Source organism: Populus trichocarpa, chromosome 18, assembly GCF_000002775.5.
Source record: "Populus trichocarpa isolate Nisqually-1 chromosome 18, P.trichocarpa_v4.1, whole genome shotgun sequence".
NCBI classification, from domain to species: Eukaryota; Viridiplantae; Streptophyta; class Magnoliopsida; order Malpighiales; family Salicaceae; genus Populus; species Populus trichocarpa.
This window is the reverse complement of record NC_037302.2, coordinates 13325485-13345147: the sequence shown is the minus strand read 5'-3', so window position 1 is coordinate 13345147 and position 19663 is coordinate 13325485. Positions and strand designations below refer to the sequence as shown.

General features: G+C 30.2%; 2 protein-coding genes across 9 annotated transcripts in view; both read right to left on the bottom strand.

The window, feature by feature from the left end:
* LOC18111045 (receptor-like protein 15) overlaps positions 1–19663 on the bottom strand; it is a 100543-nt gene that overhangs the window by 16909 nt on the left and 63971 nt on the right. For 3 of the 8 annotated variants that reach the window (XM_052449270.1, XM_052449275.1, XM_052449274.1), the window contains exon 1: positions 16626–17040. The exons of 4 other annotated variants lie outside the window; for them this stretch is intronic. In XM_052449270.1, the coding sequence (XP_052305230.1) occupies positions 16626–17004 (379 nt within the window). In that variant the 5' untranslated portion in view covers positions 17005–17040. Of the gene's footprint in view, positions 1–16625; positions 17041–19663 lie in introns of those variants that run through there. One more of the 8 variants, XM_052449277.1, reaches the window with a different exon arrangement.
* On the bottom strand, positions 7345–9349 carry LOC112325834 (calcium uptake protein, mitochondrial). The gene is made up of 3 exons (XM_052449278.1): positions 8706–9349; positions 8458–8525; positions 7345–7690 (listed from the first exon to the last, which is right to left on the bottom strand). The coding sequence occupies exons 1-3, from the start codon at positions 9085–9087 to the stop codon at positions 7463–7465; spliced, it is 678 nt and encodes a 225-aa protein (XP_052305238.1). The 5' UTR covers positions 9088–9349; the 3' UTR covers positions 7345–7462.

The following is a 19663-nucleotide window of genomic DNA, read 5'->3' as shown; positions in this document are numbered from 1 at the left end:
TGACAAATTCACATGGGAATCATTTGGTAATTGCAAAGATCCTGAAAGAGAACTGTTGACCAAATAAAGCGCTTCAAGTTTTGTGTTATTCTGTAACAACCAGCTTGGAAATTCTCCTATTATTTTGATGTGTGAGAGATCAACAAATTGAAGGTCATGCTGATAGTAAAGGAATTTCGGAAATGTCCCACCGAATCCATGACATGCCAAAGAAAGCCTCTGTAACTGGAACCTTGGAATCAAATTGTGTACCAGCTCTGTTGACTCGTATATCTCATTATGGTCACCATTCAAATTCTTGAGGTTTGAAAGGTTAAAAAATGGGCCAAGTGAGATTGGTATTTGGAAGTGATTGTCTGACAGTTTTAGATCTCGAATGGATGTGAGACTTCCAATGCGGCTCAAGGATATATTCCCAGAAAAGTTGTTGAAAGAGATATCTAAAACTTGAAGGTTGTTTAAATTTGTGAGACAAGAAGGCAGACCATTGAGATCGTTGTAGCTGATATCAAGCTCCTGGAGTTGTTTTAACTCACAAAGGCCTGAAAAGTATCCATGTTAAAATAAATTCAGCATACAATTTAATGCAGACTACAAGATTCTACAACACGCTTATAGAATCAATTTGTAAGTAGTAAGAAGTTAACCAAAACTAGTTTATTAGTACAAAATTATAGGGCGTATTGTTTTGGAATTGAAGCCTATAAGGATCAATTCAGAATGGATGTGTGAAGGCGAGCAACATAGGATGAATGGAGGCTCTTTTTATATTCAACATATAGTAGAAACTAGATTGGTGTCCTGCTCTAACTTGCGGGTTGAACAAACTTTTTATAAGGTAAATAATAAAAGATTCTTAGGCAAGGAAAGCGTATAAAATAAAGATAAATTTGAGAGTCAGTTCACTGACTTTATAATAAGCTCAGTTAATTTAATAGCAACAAATAAATATAACAAAACAAAATTGGCCTGAGTTAACATGGGTTAACCCATGAAATTTGCGACCCGACATATGACATCTGGGTAACCCCATGAACAGAAGGATGGAATAAAAAAATCAATTGTAAAAAAAGACCCAAGTCAACTCGAGTTAACTTTTTAAACTCGTTACCAGATCCTCATACCAGAATTAATTATTTCATAAAGGCAAACCTAAAAAATCATGAAGCCAAATTTTCGATCAACAAAATCCCGATCAATAAAATGCAAATGGATGAAATTTAAAAGGAAAATTTTAATAAAAAAACGATCTAAAAACAAAACAAATATCAATTAAAAGAATAAGGATCAAATTTTTTATGACGTAAAAAAAAGGGATTCTTGGATGATGATAACATTTTTAAAGAAGCAAGAGAAATTTGAGAGTCAGGTCATTGACTTTATTGGATTTAATAAGCTCTATTGATTTAATAATATGATAAGAAAAAATAAGCAACAACAGCAGATAAATCAAACGAAACAAAATTGTATTGGGTCAACTGATGTTAACTTGAAACTTGTGACTTGACACATAAGATCAGGATAATCTCATGCATAAAAGGATGAAATTGAAAAAATTAATTGTAAAAAAAGACCTGAATCAACCTGGGTTAACCTTCCAAACTCGTGACTCGAGTCCTAAGGCAAGAATAATCTCCTAGAAGGCAAACTTGAAAAAATCATGAAGTCAAACTCTCGATCAACAAAATGTTGAAAGATAAAATTGAAAAAAAAATTTCATAAAAAAAGATCTAAAACAAAACAAATATCAATTAAAAGAATAAGGACCGAACTTGACATAATGTTAAGTGATGCAATTAAAAAATAAATTCAATTACAAAAGTAATTAAAAAAATAGCAATCAAAAGAATTATGACTAAATCTGACAGATAAAAAAATCAAAGGATAAAATTAAACAAAAATCCAATTCTATGAATTATTTAAAATAAAACAAATGATCAAATCTGAAAAATAAAATTGAAGGGCTGTTTTGAAACTTTGAAGGGTCAGATGTAGAATCAAGAAGGAGAAAAAAAAAATTAGGTTGTCAAGGTCAAATTGAAAAATTGTTGGTCACACGCACCGTCTAAGAATGTGTAAGTTTTAAATTTAAAGGAGAGCTTTCACATGAGGATTGGAGGACATTATTACGCTTTAATGTTTTGGGGTTTTATTATCACCATATGGATAGGTAGATTTATATAGACCGGAGGAGAATGAGAAAATCTATTTAAATTGAGCTAAGCAGACTCGTCTTCAATTACAGATAATAGGAGAAAGGCTTACTATTATACAATAGCTTAAATTAAAAAAAAAAAAAAACGCTTTTGTAGATACTATTTTTCATTGATATCCAAAAATAAATATAGAATCCTTATTCTTATATTCATCTAAAAATAATCCATGTCCATGTTATTTTAATGACAGACTATTAAAGATATCCTAATTCCATGTATTAAATGTTCTTTTCTTATATATCTTTTTTAGTTCTTCTAATATTCCATGTATAAATTATTAAGAATATTCTACGAAAAAATAGTAATTATTGTAAGGGACTTTTATTATTTTCATGTATAACATCTGTTTTGATTATTTAGTACCAATTAGGTAGGTGATTTCAAGACTATATTCTAAAATTACAAACAAAAAATTAAATAAAATCATCTTATCACTAAACACTTGTAAAAAGAAATATATATGTATGTATGTATGTATGTAACTAACCTGTCATGTCTATTGATCCTTTCAATTGGTTGTTATCAAGATTTAGATATTTGAGAGATGAAAGCCCTTTCAGGAATGATAAGGTGCTGTCATTAATTTTGTTGAAGCTCAATTTAAGAATCTCCAATTTGTTAAGCCTCAGTGATCTTTCAAAACCTGCATGATATATATAGTATTACGGCATGGGTGAGGTTAATTTAAAATCTAGAATAAGCAAAGAGTTGGGTGAAGAATTTTCAGGTTTTACCCTTTATGACAATGCCAAAAGTTAAAAGTGAAAAACAAAAAAAGAAATGGAAAGAGGCACCTTAATTAATTGGTACCTGTTGAGATCGCAAAATTTTGGATTTCATTTCCTCCTAGCCGTAGCTCCACCAACATGCTCAATGAATCAAATTCTGAGTAGCAAGAAATTAAGCAAACAATACTAATTAGTTAACATAAAACTTTTACACCTGTTATTTTCAGATTGAAGGTTATGGGGATCGGTTCATAACTTCATATTATAACATACCAAAGAATAGAATATGTGTGTGTCTAACATTTCGAGTCGAATCTCTTGATCCTTTCAATAAGTTGTTATCAAGATTTTGATGTTTCTGATATGATATGTTTGTGTGAGCCTTACCTTTCATATCTATTGATCCTTTCAACTGGTTGTTATTAAGATATAGATGTTTGAGAGATGAAAGCCCTTTAAAAAATGATAAGGTGCTATCGTTGATTTTATTTGAGCTTAAATCAAGAGTCTCTAATTTGTTAAGTCTTGATGGTTCTCCAGAGCCTGCATGATATTTATAGCAAACAGTTAGTGATTAATTTCAAAAATAAATTGCATTCAATTTCTAAATATTCAGTTTTATCTTTAATTTCAATATATATATTTGAAGCAGTACAAGGGTTAGGTCGTGAGGTATAGAAACATGCAATCAAATGTAGGAGGATTTAAGTAGGTGATACCTGTCGAGGTCACAAGATTTTGGATCTCATTTCGGCTCAGGTCTAGCTCCTGTAGCTTGCTCAATGAATCAAATTCTGAGTAGCAATAAATTAAGGAAACCTTTAGGCCCGATGTTAGTATCGATTCATAACTTTATGTGAGTTTGTGTCTCTCACCTTTGATATCTATTGATCCTTTCAATTGGTTACTCTCAAGATATATATGTTTAAGAGAAGAAAGGCCTTTGAAGGATGATAGAATGCTATTGTTGAAGTTATTGAGTCCTAAATCAAGAGACTCCAATTTGGTGAGTCTTGATAGTCTTTCGAAACCTGCATGCAAGATTTCTAGTAATTAGTTGTTATGGTTTAAACCTAAAAGATTATTTGATTAATTAGAATATATATGTATGTATGTATGTATGTATGTATGTATGTATATGAATTTCCGTGCTAAAATTACGAAAAATGCAATCTTTAATTAAGAGGCAAACCTTCATTCGGAACACAGCCAGCTATATCATTATTACTCAAGCCAAGAGTATTGAGTTCTTGGAAGGGAAGAAACATAGTTGCATTTAGGTACCAATCTCCCATTGAAGCATTTCGGTCCCAAACTCCCTTTGAAGGATCTATGAACCAACCTCTTGCGTTGTGAAGAAAGATTACGATAACTCGTCCTGTAATGGAATCGCAGGTAACTCCTGCCCAATTACAACAGAGAGCATCCTCTCCCCAGGAGAGTAGCGGGGATCCCATGTGATTTGGATCAACCATGGAAGTCTTGATTTGCAGAAGAGCAATCCTTTCTTCCTCTAAACACCCTTCTAATGGAAGCATGGCATTAATCATCATCATCACCACTACTGCTAGAGAGAACCTGTTTAACCCCATTTCCTCCTCTGTTTCTGCTTGAATTTATTGTATCGAATACATTTTAGGAGCCAAGGGCTCTTTATAGGACACTGCCCTCTACGTTGCCATTTGCGGTTCATTACACGGCGGTCCCATCTTTGAAAAAAAAACTGCTTCTTATCTTGTCTGGGTAATTGAATTGCAATTTCACATTCAAATGGAATAATTTTCCACGTAGAATAAAGTCTTCTTCCTTTGGCAATTAATTCTTCGACGAAATTTGCAACTGTTAGCATTGCATCCATATACATCATGAAAGCAATGGGTTGATTATTTTAATGGTAACAATACTCCCATTTTTATTAAACTTATTCCAACTTGTAGGTGAACTTGGGATTTAGTTAATATGGATAGGTTTTAAATTAAATTGAATGAAAGTTAATCTCAATCAACTTAGCATGTTCATCTAAAATTTAATTGAATTCATCAAGATTTTATTTATTTTTTTATCAAAATAATGTTTTTAAAATTTTAAAAATATATATATTAAAGCAACAGTATTTTATATCAACTCAAATTAATATATTGAATCCATAACTCAGCCTTATATCTAACTGGATTTAATAACTTTTTCATATCAGTCTCACTTATCGAATAATAAATAAATAAATAAAATGCCGAGGTGCAACACTCAAATGTGGGTATGGGTACATCATACATGGATCAAAAAGCCAAGTTTCATAAAAAGAATAAAAATTAAAAATCCAAGTTACATGAGCTATATGTGATCAGTATCGGACTCACAACCACGTCTACGGTGTCATGTCTTTTTTTAAGTTATGTTCGACGGGAGATAAAAAAAAAATAGAAGAAAAAAATAAATAAATAAAATTTAAAGGTAAAGTGTTAAATGTGTAAAAGATATTAAGAAAATAAATATAAAATAAAAATGAATAATTAATATTTTATTTAAAAATGAAGTGAAAGCACAAAAACCAATTTAACCTATTTTTTGTTCTAAATATTACCCTTTTTGAAAAATTTGCCTCCTCCAAAAATTGTGCCAAAAACAAGTATAGAGGGTTAAGAATTATGAGTCAAGTTCTCTTTGTTGCGAATTCTTTCTTTGCTCTATCTATAGATTGCTAACAGTAGAAAATATATAAATACCTATCACAAATGTAATTAATTTTGTATCATAAAATAATTTTCAAATAAGTTTTCTTGAATTACCTTTTCAACAATGACGGGCTACTTGATCTTCTTCAATAAATTGGAAAACTTTAATGAGAGGATGCAATTTAATATCCAAAATCCTAGATATCAATTGAACCAATCCACATGGATTTTATTTTTATTTTTATTTTTTTGAATAATTACATTATTCAATAAATAATAATAAAATATATAAATATTATCAAACCCACTAGAAACTCAATTTAAAATCATCTCACTATATATACACACACACATTTATAATTTTATTATTTAATAGATATGCAGTATGCATGTATGTTTTTTTTTATATTGAATAATAAATAGTATTTAAATAATGGATATCTAAATAAATATTAAAAAATTGATAAATAGAATATAAATATATAAATTTCTTACTTGATCAATTAAATAAAGTATAAATATAGTAGAAATCGAGTTATAGACACGCATTGGTTTTTTAGCCCACATTGTGCCTCGGGTTTAATCCTTTTAAAAAAATTTAAAAAATATGTAAAGATATTAGGAAGTTAAGATTTTGATTCATACTTGCTGACAAAACATTTAAAATACATAAATAGTGACATATTAAGTGACATATTTTTTTTTAAAAAAAATATTAAGACGACAGCACACTAGATTAACTCAGACCAACCATGATTATTGTACAAAACCTGTGATATAAAGTATGAGATTGTGATAAAACCATGGAGCCCATATCAAAACAAATTAGGAAGTTCAATTATAATGAACCAAAAATAATTTAAAAAAAGTGACTCGAGTGAACCTATATAAGTGGTTGGTCCAATGTAGTGGCCCGAAACAAATTTTTTTGGATATAAAAAGAAAAAAAGTTAAGGCGACACTAGAATTTCTAAAGAAGTAAAAGAAATCTGAGACCATGTCTTTGAGTCAAATGAGTTTAATAAGTTTAATTAATTTAATAATATATATATATATATATATATATATATATATATATATATATATATATATATATATAAACAAAAAAGGACAATCATAATTTAATAACATGAAAAACTAAGCAAACCCATTAATTTTACGCGGTCATAACCCATAAAATCTCAAACTCGAACTTAAGCAAGAAACTTAATTTATAACCAATTTAATATTAGAAGATAGAATAAAAAAATCAGTTAAAAAACTTGTAAAAAAATAGCAATAAAAAAATAAAAATCATCTTAAAAGCAGTATTTTTGTTTGTAGTAGATGTTATAAAACCAGATGACCCTGATTTTAGAAACACATCAATGGAAGATTAATTCTGTATACATGTATGAGTACAATTTATGTTGTTCCTTCCTGGGCATTGTATGAGTACAAAAATTGTTTTGATATTCTGCAGAAGCTGAACTATGAAAAATGTGGACTGTGTATCCAGAAGAAAGCAAGTAAATGAAAAATTTTCTTCAAGAGAAAGGCAATTCATATTTCTACTGAACTAGATGTCTTTACTGTGAGTAGCTTCTTGGTCTGGTCATCTGCAACTGCAAATAGATCTTGAAACTACAAGCAACTCACCCATTATTGTCGAGGTCAAACATCTTAAATGCAACAGAAAAACTTGATTCAGGAATGCTGAGCAGGGTGACAAAGAAGATGTACCTAAACGTTGAACATGGAAAGGACTAAGTAAGAACACAAGTTTCTGTAACAGAATATGTGATGCAACATGATTGATGTTGAAGAGATTCATAAGGCCAGCAAATTCAACAGAGACAATAGACTATTACTCTGAAAAAGAAATAAGCCCATCACTGTTAGTGTCAAAAAGCATGAAAAATCTTGAAGGTGCACAATGCAATTCTCCAGGGACTGTTTCCCCTCTCAGAAATCCCTCTCTAATGCGATTCGACTCTGATGGAGGAAATACAGGAACAACTGCTCGCATCAATTCTGCTGGTGTCACAAGAACTTCACCATCAGGCGTTTTAAAAGATTCGAAGTACTCAAAAACCTGAAAGGAAAATAAATGAAACATTACACACAAAAAAAAGCATAACATAGAACTAGTACTCATAGGTGTGATAATGGCTTCCACACCCAGGAAGATAAAAAATAAAAGAATATCAGGGAAACAAAATGAAAAGTGGACTTAGTGTACCAGAAGATCAATCCTATTAAAACTAGGAGTTGGAAGATAGTGGGTAGTTGACAGCTGACTTTCATGCCACTTCTGAGTTTTTGGGTGCTCTTATTGAAGGACAGCAAGGTTGTCTTGATGCACATCTTTAATACAAACCCCTAACAATATTTGAATGTTTGGTTCCATTTGTGGATGAATTAGCCTTTCGTAAGTCATTTAAAGGTTTCAAGCTTCCCCGATCAGACAATCAGGTAAACATAAATGTCCTAAAAATGGTTTTGAAGTAGTCCATTGCTCTGCATTGGAAAGCCTAGATAGCTTCCACTGCCGGAGAGGCAGGATTGAGATCTAATGTCCAAGACATGCTTGAATTGACCTTGCCACCACCAGGCTTAGCCGTAGGATTGCCAATTAATAAAATTGCATACTTGGAATCATAGTCAATAGGTAAGTCAGAAAAGAAGAAAGCTTTGTTTCAACAGACAGAAAATCAAATAACAACACAAGTTCATTATTCAATTTCTCATTGCTTAAAGTTAGACATGTTGCTGCAATGAATTGAGTCGCCAATAATGTGTGTGATTGAATGCTGGCATAAATACAAAGAAAATATTTCCATTCTTGAAAGATTTGCGTACCTTCTCTGGAGGGCTTTGCAACCTGATGCGCTTTTCATAATTAAAGAAAACTCTTCTCCTGTATGAATCTGGAACAATCGATAAAAATGATACAAAGGAGTACCCAATACCAGGCATTGAAAAAGTCTGTATGATCCCTTGTTCATATGCATGAAAAAAAGTAATATTGTAGAAAAAAATCTGGTATATCATGCATGACTCAATTCAGAAACCGAAATTGTAAGTGAAGAAAAAAATTACAGAGGTACCTCCAAAGAGGAACCTTTTCTTCTTCTTGTGTGGAAGAAGATCTTCACTTGACACCCATGCTGCATCGTCTGTACTGTCGGCGAAAGAAACAAACGAACACTTATCAACCAAGGAAGGATACCAGTAGCTAAAGCTCAAGCTGGAGCCAACAATCACAACTCCTGAAGCGACTGATCTTAATAAAAATTTCAGCAATGCATCTCCACTCTTACGGTCACCGTTATTGGACCCACCAAAGGATGATCTTGACAAAGAAGCTGCCACTGGTAATGGATTAGACCCTTCTGATTGTTTGAGCAATGCTCTTGTACTGGTCCGTTGATTGGCAAGCACTCGACGGGCCAACTCTAAGGATTTCCTCAGGAATTCCCAAGAAAACATAGTAGTAAAAAATTTATTTCTCTGTTCTTACAACAGATAAAGCTGAAAAGGGTTTCTGAATTAAGAAATAGATAAATGTAAGAGAAAGATGGAAATGGAATTTTAGCGGCATCAAGAATGTTATTGTTGACGGAGAAGTTAAGGTAGTTTCTTATGATCAGACAGTTAAGCCCGCCCTTTAGTTTTTCCTTGGTAGCTGCTAACTCGTGTCAAGTGTACAGTGAACGACGAAATAATTAATAATCAGTACCCTTCATAGTTTCATCCTTAAACTACGTTCCCTGAACTGGAAAGTTTCTACTCAATAAAAATCATGAATTGTCTTGTGAGATTTTTGACAAAACCTGAACCAACTACAATAAGAATCAAAAGACACGAGTACAGAATTCATGAAAAGGCTAAACAAGAACCCTAACCACACTTTATTTTCAGAATAGAGTTCCTCAGCCAATATCTACATCACATATATAAATATGACCCGTGCTTCGAGTTTTTTTCTCCAGGGATGGAAACCAATTTGGTTAATATTTCATATATTTACAAGAATATTACCGATTAGTTGCTAACATGGGATTTGAATTCAAAACCTATTTTGCAAGAATATTAGTTAGCTACAAATCGATTTAGTTTTAACTTAGTATTTTGTGGTGCCAAGAGTTTTTTAAAAGTATTTTTTATTGAAAATATATTAAAATAATATTTTTCGGTTATTTTTTATATTAGTACGTCAAAATTATTAAAAAATAAAAAAATCAAATTAATATTTTTTTAAAAAAAAACTTTTGAAAAACATTCAAAAACAAAAATTACCAAACTTTCAAATATGATCTTAATATACAGATATTCATCATCCAAATCAAAATAACCACATAACACTCCAGATTATAAATGTAACTAGAAAGTTTTAGTAAATGCCTATACAACCTATACAACCATCCGATAGGAGAATTTAATTTTATCTCATCATATTAATAGCATATATTAACACTTAATACATTAATCAACACTGCAATTAAGTTTTCAAAACAAATAAGACTTGATAGAGAGCCTACTTATATCTATATTAAGCCTCATCTCAAGAAGCGCATCACACAAACTCGCAACTATGACTTTTTATATTTTTAAAACTATAAAAATATTTATTGGATATATAACATTTATTTTGTTGATTAATTATAACTCTAGAGATAGAGAACCAGTCAACTCTAATGAGATCTCACCAACATGACCCTTCATATTTTTTCATAAAAGAAACCATATTGTAATTTTATTAGCTGTAACACTAAAGTCAACATAGCACTGGATATATGTTCAAGCAAATACTCAATAAAAAATCAATGCATAATTGTTGTCTTTTCCATGCCTTGAGTCGTGGTATATTATTCTCTCTTTAACACATCAAAAGTTTAACAAATCTCTAATTCAAAGACAGGTGCAACTGTACAAGTAGTAGAGAAATTAGTCTTGAAAGCATAATCGAAAACAAATGATTTGCTTCATTGCAACTTTACTTGGCAGTAAGTTAAGAAAAAAACAGAACATTATTTGCAGGATGGCACAGAGTGTTTGAACATATATTAACACTAATTATAAAGACTGGTTTATTGATCAATCACAACTTGAAATGTAAACACTAAACAAAGTATACACTAAGCCAATACCGTTTTAGACACAAGGCTGAAATCGTCTGAACCTGGCTGGCACTGGTAAATTGTCCACAAGAAAGTAATAGCAATTATTGATGCTCTCCCCAATAAAATAAAACCATGCTTGTCGCCATTGCGGGTTTATGTAGAGAACTGCACCTATTGCCAACAGGACTATGATGTATGCCACTGAAAATGTCACATAGAAAGCCTCCATATCAATAACGCCATTTTCTTCTTTTTTATGAGTCTGAGACCTTGGCACCGGTGATGGCGGTATTGCTCCAGTACAATTTTTGGCGAGTGGTGGTCCACAAAGCAACAGATTTCCCTCATAGCAAGACTTGTTGAATGTTGAGAATTGTGCAACCATCTCTGGCGTTTTGCCAGATAAGTTATTGTGGGCTACACTGAAAGCAGATAAGAAGTTTAAGTCCAGAAGCTGGGGAGGAATTTCCCCGTTCAAGTTGTTGTAGGAAAGATCCAGAGTTTCAATTTCCTTCAGGTTTGAAAATGTAGGTGGTATGGGACCTGTTAAACTGTTATGGGATAGATTCAACAACTCAATGTTGTTGAGGTTTCCAAGCTCAAAAGGAATCTCTCCTGTCAAATTGTTGCAGGAGAGATCGATACCAGAGATCAAATTGAGGATGATTCCGTTGACTGGATACGATATACTCTTCATTGTAATCTCAACAAATTTATCAACATGGGATATACTCTTTGTTGTAATCTCAACATATTTACTAACAGTAGGATATTCCAAGGGCATAGGAGCACTTTCCCATTCCCTATACCACTCGCTTCTAGGATGTAGGCATGGAAGAATACGACCACACAGATTATTATGAGAAAGATCAATCAAGCTTAATTTCTTTAGTTCGCACATCTGTCTTGGGATTTCAGCTTCTAGATTATTATAACCTAAAAGAAGAAAGCTCAACTCTAACAAGGAACCAATTGACTCGGGAATGCCACCTCTAAAATAATTATGGCTAAGATCTAATCTCTTCAGAGACAAACAGCCATCGAGCGCACCAATCAGTGATCCTTCTAGTTTATTTTTTGATAAATAAACTTCTATCATCATCATTGAAGAACAAAAGTTGGATGGTAGACTTCCAAAAAGATTGTTCTCCGAAAGGTCTAAATATTGAAGAGAAGACATATACCCTATCCATCTCGGTATCTTACCAGATAAATTATTGAGACTGACATCCAATGCTTGCAATGCAGAACAATTAGATAAGCTATTCGGAAGAATCCCGGTTAACTGATTCCCTCTTAATATCAGCTCCGTCAAGTATGTTAAGTTGAAATTTTTCCAGAAAAGCTGGCCTTTCAAATAATTATTTGAAAGCATGAGAACACCTAATGATAAACAGTTTTCCACCAACTGCTCAGGTATGTTGCCTGACAAGCCATTGTTGGACAAATCTAAGACTTCCAAGAGGCTCATATTGCTGATCGAAGAGGGAATGCTACCATCGAAATCATTTCTGGACAGGTTCAAAAACACTAACCTCGGGAAACATGCTCCAATTTCAGTAGGAATTTGATTGTGGATGTGATTTCTCGAGATATCCAAATGTGACAGTCTCACAAGGGAATGGTTTGCTAATTGGAAAGATCCTGAAAGGGAATTGTTGACCAAATAAAGCTCTTCGAGTTTTGTGTTGTTGTGTAACAACCAGCTCGGAAATTCTCCTGTCATTTTGATGTGTGAGAGATCAACAAATTGAAGGTCATGTTGATAGTACAGGGATTTCGGAAATGTCCCGCCGGATCCATTATATGCCAAAGAAAGCCTCTGTAACTGGAACCTTGGAATTAAATTGTGTACGAGCTCTGTTGACTCGTATAATTCATTACGGTCACCATTCAGATTCTTGAGGTTTGAAAGGTTAAAAAATGGGCCAAGTGAGATTGGTATTTGGAAGTGATTGTCTGACAGATTTAGATCTCGAATTGGACGTGAGACTGCCAATGGGACTCAAGGATATATTCCCAGTGAAGTGGTTGAAAGAGATATCTAAAGCTTGAAGGTTTGTCAAATTCGAGAAACACGAAGGCAAAGAACCAGTGAGATTATTATAGCTGATATCTAGTTCCTGGAGATGCTTCAACTCACAAAGGCCTGCAAATTATCCATGTTAAAAGAAATTTAGCATACAATAATGTGATGGAAACTTTAGGATCGTACAGAAGGCGAGCAATATAGGATTAATGAAGGCTCTTCTTATATGCAAGGACTAGAAAACTATTACTAAACTAGTTATATGGCTATGCATTGAGGTAGTAATATAATGTGGTTGTTTAATTATTCACATGTAATCAATTTCTTAATGATTTGATTATATTTGAAATTGGTTTTAAGAGCTTTTCCCTAAAACTAAAATAAAAAAGTAATAAAATTATATATATATATATATATAATTTTCTTGATGCATTTAGAATGAAATTCTTATTACTTAAAGAGATACTTTTGCATCAATTGATTTTGTAATTTTATTAAGAAAGAAAAAGCATAATTAACAAAATAATAAAGTTTCAAAAATTACATAATCCAAATCCTATATTATCATAAACTTTTAAACAACTTGGAGGACTTATTAATAAAGATTGAACTAGTGTAAGGGATGATTTTCTTCAGTATTATTATTTTTACATTTTATATAAAAATATCTAATATAAATTTTAAATAATTCAATTGGTTTATGTGATAACATAAACTAAATTCAAACTATTTATTAAAACCTCTTCTCATATTTTTCTCTTTTTTCAACATTGGCATAAATATTTTATTTTTTCTACTTTTTGTCAATACATAGGGCAAAAGAAACCCAATTTACATGTTAAATCTTTTATTTTCATGGTTTAATGGTAAGAAATATCCTCAAACTAGTTTGAACATCGATCAAAATTAAGTTCTCTGCATACGTCCCCACACCCTCACATTGTGCATTCATATAAATTTAATACAAAATATAGGTTTAGGTTTAAATATATTGACTATTAAACAATTCATGCCTTTCCCATTTAATACACTTAGAATTGCATCTTGTGTGTGTGTAGTTATTTGGCCCATATTTCAATGCGAGTTGTATATTTTTAAAAAAGAAAACTAGATATGCAAGCTATTTTGATGTGTTTTTTTTACATAAAAAATTCAAAGTTTGTGCAAGTATTTAAATAAATAAATCGATAATTATTCATATAAATAAATGAAAAAAAATTGTTAACAATAACTACTTGAAAACTTGAAAAATTGAAAGATAGATGTAGATCAAAATATTTGATCTCGTAAAATAAAACATTTATCCAGTTGTATTTATTGAATTGTTTTATTAAAATCAATAAAAAGATAATAGAAATAAAAACACATGTGAAATTGATTGAATAAAATAAAATAAAAATAATGCTATTTTTTAAAAATAATATAGAACGATAAAATTGAAAAAGAAAATGAGCAAGAAAAAAGGATGTTGAACCGCATTAACTTTAAAACTTGTGACCTGGATCATTAGTTTAGAAGTACAATAAATAAAAAAATCACAAAACCCGATCCCTGATAATTCAGAAGCTAAAGGATGAAACTGATAAAAAAAAAAATTAATTACACAAAAAGATCAAAAATAAAAAAATTATAATTAAAAAAATAAGAGTGAAAATTAAAATAAAAAATAAATTAGAGGGCAAGCAAAAATTTTCAATTTAGTATTAAATTGAAAAGAAAAATAACTTTCACAAATGAAAAAAACAAATCAAAATAATGATGGTCAAATTAAAAAAAAAATAACATAAACCTTGATTGAAATTGAAAACTAATAAAATTTTTAACAAAAAAACTAAGAAAAAAAATAGAAATTAAAGAATAAAAACAGAATTAAAAACAAAATATTTAACAAATTGTAATTGAATGAGTAAATTGAAAACAAAATAAAATTTTATAAAAGAAAATAGAAAGAATAAGAATTACTTTCCATTGATATGAAAAACAAATATATTATCCTTGTTCATATATTTATCTAAAGAAAAAAAATCCATATCCTTATTATTTTAATAATATACTATTAAAGATTCCTAATTCCATGTATTAAATATTCTTTTCTTATAGACATGTTTAGTTCTTCTAATAGCTTGACAAAAACGCTACGAGTCCAAGATTAACTTAATTTATTCCTATCGTTTGAGTAAATTTGAGTTTAAGAAAATAAGTTATTCATATTAATAAAGTAAAAAAATAGAGTAAAAGATTATTATAATTGATAAAGAATTTGTTTTTAGAGAAGGCAAGCATACTATTCTAGAAAAAACATGTAAAAGATGATTATGAGATAATTATGTAATTCCTTGCTTCTCTATAATTAATTAAAGTAGGTGTTTTATGTGAAAGCACAACAAAACTAAATAAATTTTAGAAATACTATTAAAAATACATATCCTTATTATTCTAATAATAAAGTATTAAGAATATTTTAGGAAACAGATGATAGTTGTGGAAGTGTGTTGCTAGTAATAATTATTAAAAGGGATTTTAATTATTTTCATGTATAATATCGGTTTTGATTATTTAATTCCAATTAACTAGGTAGTTTTGAGACTATATTCTAAAATTACAAACAAAAAATAAAATAAAATCATCTTATCACTTGAAAAAAAAACTAGTAATATATATATATATATATATATATATATAAAGGAATATATGTAGGCATGTAACCTTTCGTGTCTATTAATCCGTCCAACTGATTATAAAGATATAGATGCTTGAGAGATGAAAACCCTTTGAAGAATGATAAGGTGCTATCGTTGATTCTATTATAGCCTAAATCAAGACTCTCCAACTTGTTAAGCCTCGATGGTCCTTCATAACCTGCATGATATTTATAGTAAGCGGTTAGTGATTAATTTTAAAAAAATCAATTACATTTCAAATCCTAAATATTCATTTTTGTCTTCAAAAAATTTAATTAAGAAAGAAGTCTTTGATTTGAAAACCAACTACATGATTATCAATCATTTCAAAATTGTTAATTATTTGAAGTGTAGTTGTAAATTGAAAAAAAAAAAAACAAGTATCAAGCTAAATAATTATTCATCTCATAACTTAGAACCTGTTTGAGAGTGTATATCGTAAAGATTACGTTTCAAAATGTTTTTTTATTTGGAAACATATTAAAATATTTTTTTATTTTTAAAAATTTATTTTTAAAGCAAAACAATTCAAAAAATAACAAAATAACAGTTCAATAATAACAACAAACAAGCCCGGAATCTAAAATAGTATTATGATGTAGCTTGATTTAAATAAAGGTATAATGAGGTTTGGTATAATTAATATATTATTCACACTTTGGCACAACTATTTAATTAATTAATAAAATAGAGAATGTGCTTTTATGGTGGATCACCTTACAAAGTATTATTTATTTAAATAGTATTATTTATTTATTTATTTTAATATTTGGTATGTAAAAATTCAAATTCATGATTTTTTTTTATCTAGCAGAGAGAGATATGTTTTCCTAGGTCACGTAGACATTTCAATTAGTTATGATGATATGTTTGTGTGAGTCTAAGTATCTTTCATGTTTATTGATCCTTGCAACAGATTGCCACCAAGATTTAGATATTTAAGAGATGAAAGCTCTTTGAGGGATGATAGGATGCTATCGTTCAAGTTATTGTCACCCAAGTAAAGAACCTCCAATTTTGCAAGTCTTGATAGCCTTTCGAAACCTGCGTGCATGCAAGATTTCTAGTTAGTTGTTAGGGTATAAAGCCAAAGAAATTATTTGATTAATTAAAAGAATAAATCGATTTCAGTTTATATATGTTCATTTTCGTGCTAAAATTACGAAAGATGAAGTCTTGGAGGAAGAGGCAAACCTTCATTCGCAACACAGCCAGCTATGCCATTTTCACTCAAGTCAAGAACATTGAGTTCTTGGAAGGGAAGAAATATAGATGCATTTAGGTACCAATCTCCCATAGATGAGTACCACTCATATCTTGCGAAGGAAAGATCGATTTCGATGACTCGTCTTGTAGTGGAATTGCTGCAGGTAACTCCTTCCCAGCTGCAACAGAGGGCATCTTTTCCCCAAGAGAGTACCGGGGATGGAAAGTCATTTGGGTGGTCACGAAAGGAAGTTTTGATTTGCAAAAGAGCAATTCGTTCTTCCTCGAAACACCCTTGTGATAGAAGCATGGCATTAATCATCATTATCACCGCCACTGCTGGCAGAGAGAACCTGTTGAATCCCATTTGTACCCCTCTGTTTCTGCTTGAAATTAATGTATCAAATACTTGTTAGGAGCCAAAGGCTCTTTATAGGGGAGAGCACCATGCATTGCCGTCCGCGTGTTCATTGAACGGCGGGCCCATCTTTGATCAAGTGGATCTTTTATGGAAGGTGACGTAAGGTTACTCAGTCCATCAATTTCCATGAAGTTTCAATTTTTGTTTTTTGTTTTAGAACACAATGTGAAATTATTACTCTTAAATAAAACTTGTTTAATCTTAAAGACTTGCAGAAAACCATCTTTAATTTGGAAATATAGCATTATATCTGAAAGTTGGTCATGGAAAACTAGGATTTCTCACCAGTCTCTTCATCATGTTCTAAAATGGTTTAAAAGCCTTGATGAGATTATGTTGGTATAGCCCACCTCAAGTTTATATATATATATATATACTTGGCAGTTTCATTCTATCTCTACAGTCAATAGGAGAGCAAGGGGAGTTTGTCGTTGAATTTTTACATACATTTTATTAAAATTTAAAATTTTTGTCTTAAATTAGATTTTTTTTAGTTTTTTATATAGTTTTAATATGTTAATTAAAAAATAAATGTTAAAAAATAAAAAAATCATTTTGACCATTGTTAACATTTTTATTTTCTTCCTTATTTTGGCAGTTCATTGAATTTTGTTGGAGTAATTTAATTAAAGAGAATTATGATTTTTTTTTAATTAATGTGGATGTTCAAATCAACTTGTATATACCTCGATTAATTTAACAAGTTTTAAAATTAATAATTATATAAATCTTTAATAATTCTAAGATGTATGAGAATTAAACCGGTAAAAACAACATTGTATTTAATTCGATTAAAGAGATCTTAATTAATTTGATCGGAAAGAAGGAGAAATAGTTTTATTGTACGCGATCCCCTGTGCATAAAAATCAATATAAAAATAAAAAAGCATGATTATGTTTGTGATTTGTCGTCCCGTATTTATTAATATGATTGTCGTCCAATAAAATCTATACCTACCTTCGCTGGGTGACCCAATTTGGAAGTCAGTACAGTTGAGTCTTCTTTCTTTGGCTTATTGGCCTCTTCCTTCTTCGCTAGTGTTAGCATTCGCATCAATCGACATCAATAATTTATAGTGACACCAAGAGGTTGACTATATATCCCCTTTGTCTTTACATTTATAAAAAAAAATATGAAAAAATTTTAAATTTTATTTATTTATTTATTTATTTTAAATTAATTATTTTTTATAGCTTTGATAGTTTCAATGTGTTAAAAATAATTTTTATAAAATAAAAAATATTATATTAATATATTTTTAAATAAAAAAATATTTTTAAAAATAATAATTATTATTGAGTCTCACCTGCAGAGCTATCACGTTGCTTCTACTCTTCTCTTCGCATTTAGAATACCAATGAGTGGCATTACTTGACTCTCAAATATATTAAAGCAGATTTAGTCACTTCGAAGGTGATTCTACTTATAGAATTATGGTTAATGTAGGATGGAAAAATATCATTCAACATAAATAAAATATATGTAAATCACACAACTATTGTGCAAATACACAAATTACATTGTGCAATCCAAAAAAACACTTCACATTTAGAATAAATATTTAAATAATTAAACGAGAAAAAATAACATTTTTTTTATTCCCGGAGAAACGCGGAAAAAACACTGGAAACAGCAGCAGCGCGTGGTGTGCAGATACTGGAACTGGACAGGCTGAAAAAACAATGGAGGAGCATGACATGCACGCGGAAACGAATTATTTTAAAATATTTTAAAATAAAAAATATTTTAAAAAGAGAACCCTACATAAATAATTAAATGTTATAACTATTTGTAAATATTTTAGACGGCTTTGTGTTTGAGTTGGATTGTTACTTCCAAGAAGTTTCTTGGAGTAATTTTCCAGCTGGCACTGACTGATTGCATTATTTTTTTTTGCCGTGGGAGACACATTGAGCGTAAAGACCACTTCATTGCTCTATTTTTCAAGCGTCCACTTGCATCATTTTGCATTTGTCTCAAATTGATTGGTAGTTATTTATTTATCATCGTTTAGTTTGTATTAATCTTGAATGATTATGTCTGATTTGAAAATTTATTTGTGATATTAACACATTAAAATAATATAAAAATATTAAAAAATTAATTTAAAAAAATAAAAAATAAAAAATTTAAATTTTTAAAAACTATTTTAAAACACAAGAATAAATGGACACTAATTATAAAAATAAATAAAAACTACTTATTTATTTATGATAATTAGAAATTTTAATTAGTATTTAGAGTTTCATGTAAAAAGCTGATTGTATAATAGAAAAAATAACATTTATTCTATACTTCCCATCAAATATAAGTAGTTTAATGTTTGAATTCACAATAATCCTAAGCTTAAAGTTTTTCCTAAACTATTATATTCATGATAAAATGGTCATCAATAGTAAGATAATGATTTAAAATAAAGCCTGACGTGTGAGACCTACTCCTCACTGTAGAAATAAAGGCATTAGATCTAAAAAGTTGGTTATGGAAAATTGAGAATTGGCTTGTTTCTTGGTCATGTTCTAAAATAGATTCAATGGATTATATTCATGATAAAAGGGTCACCAATAATAGGATAATGATTTAGGATTAGGCATGAAGTGTGAG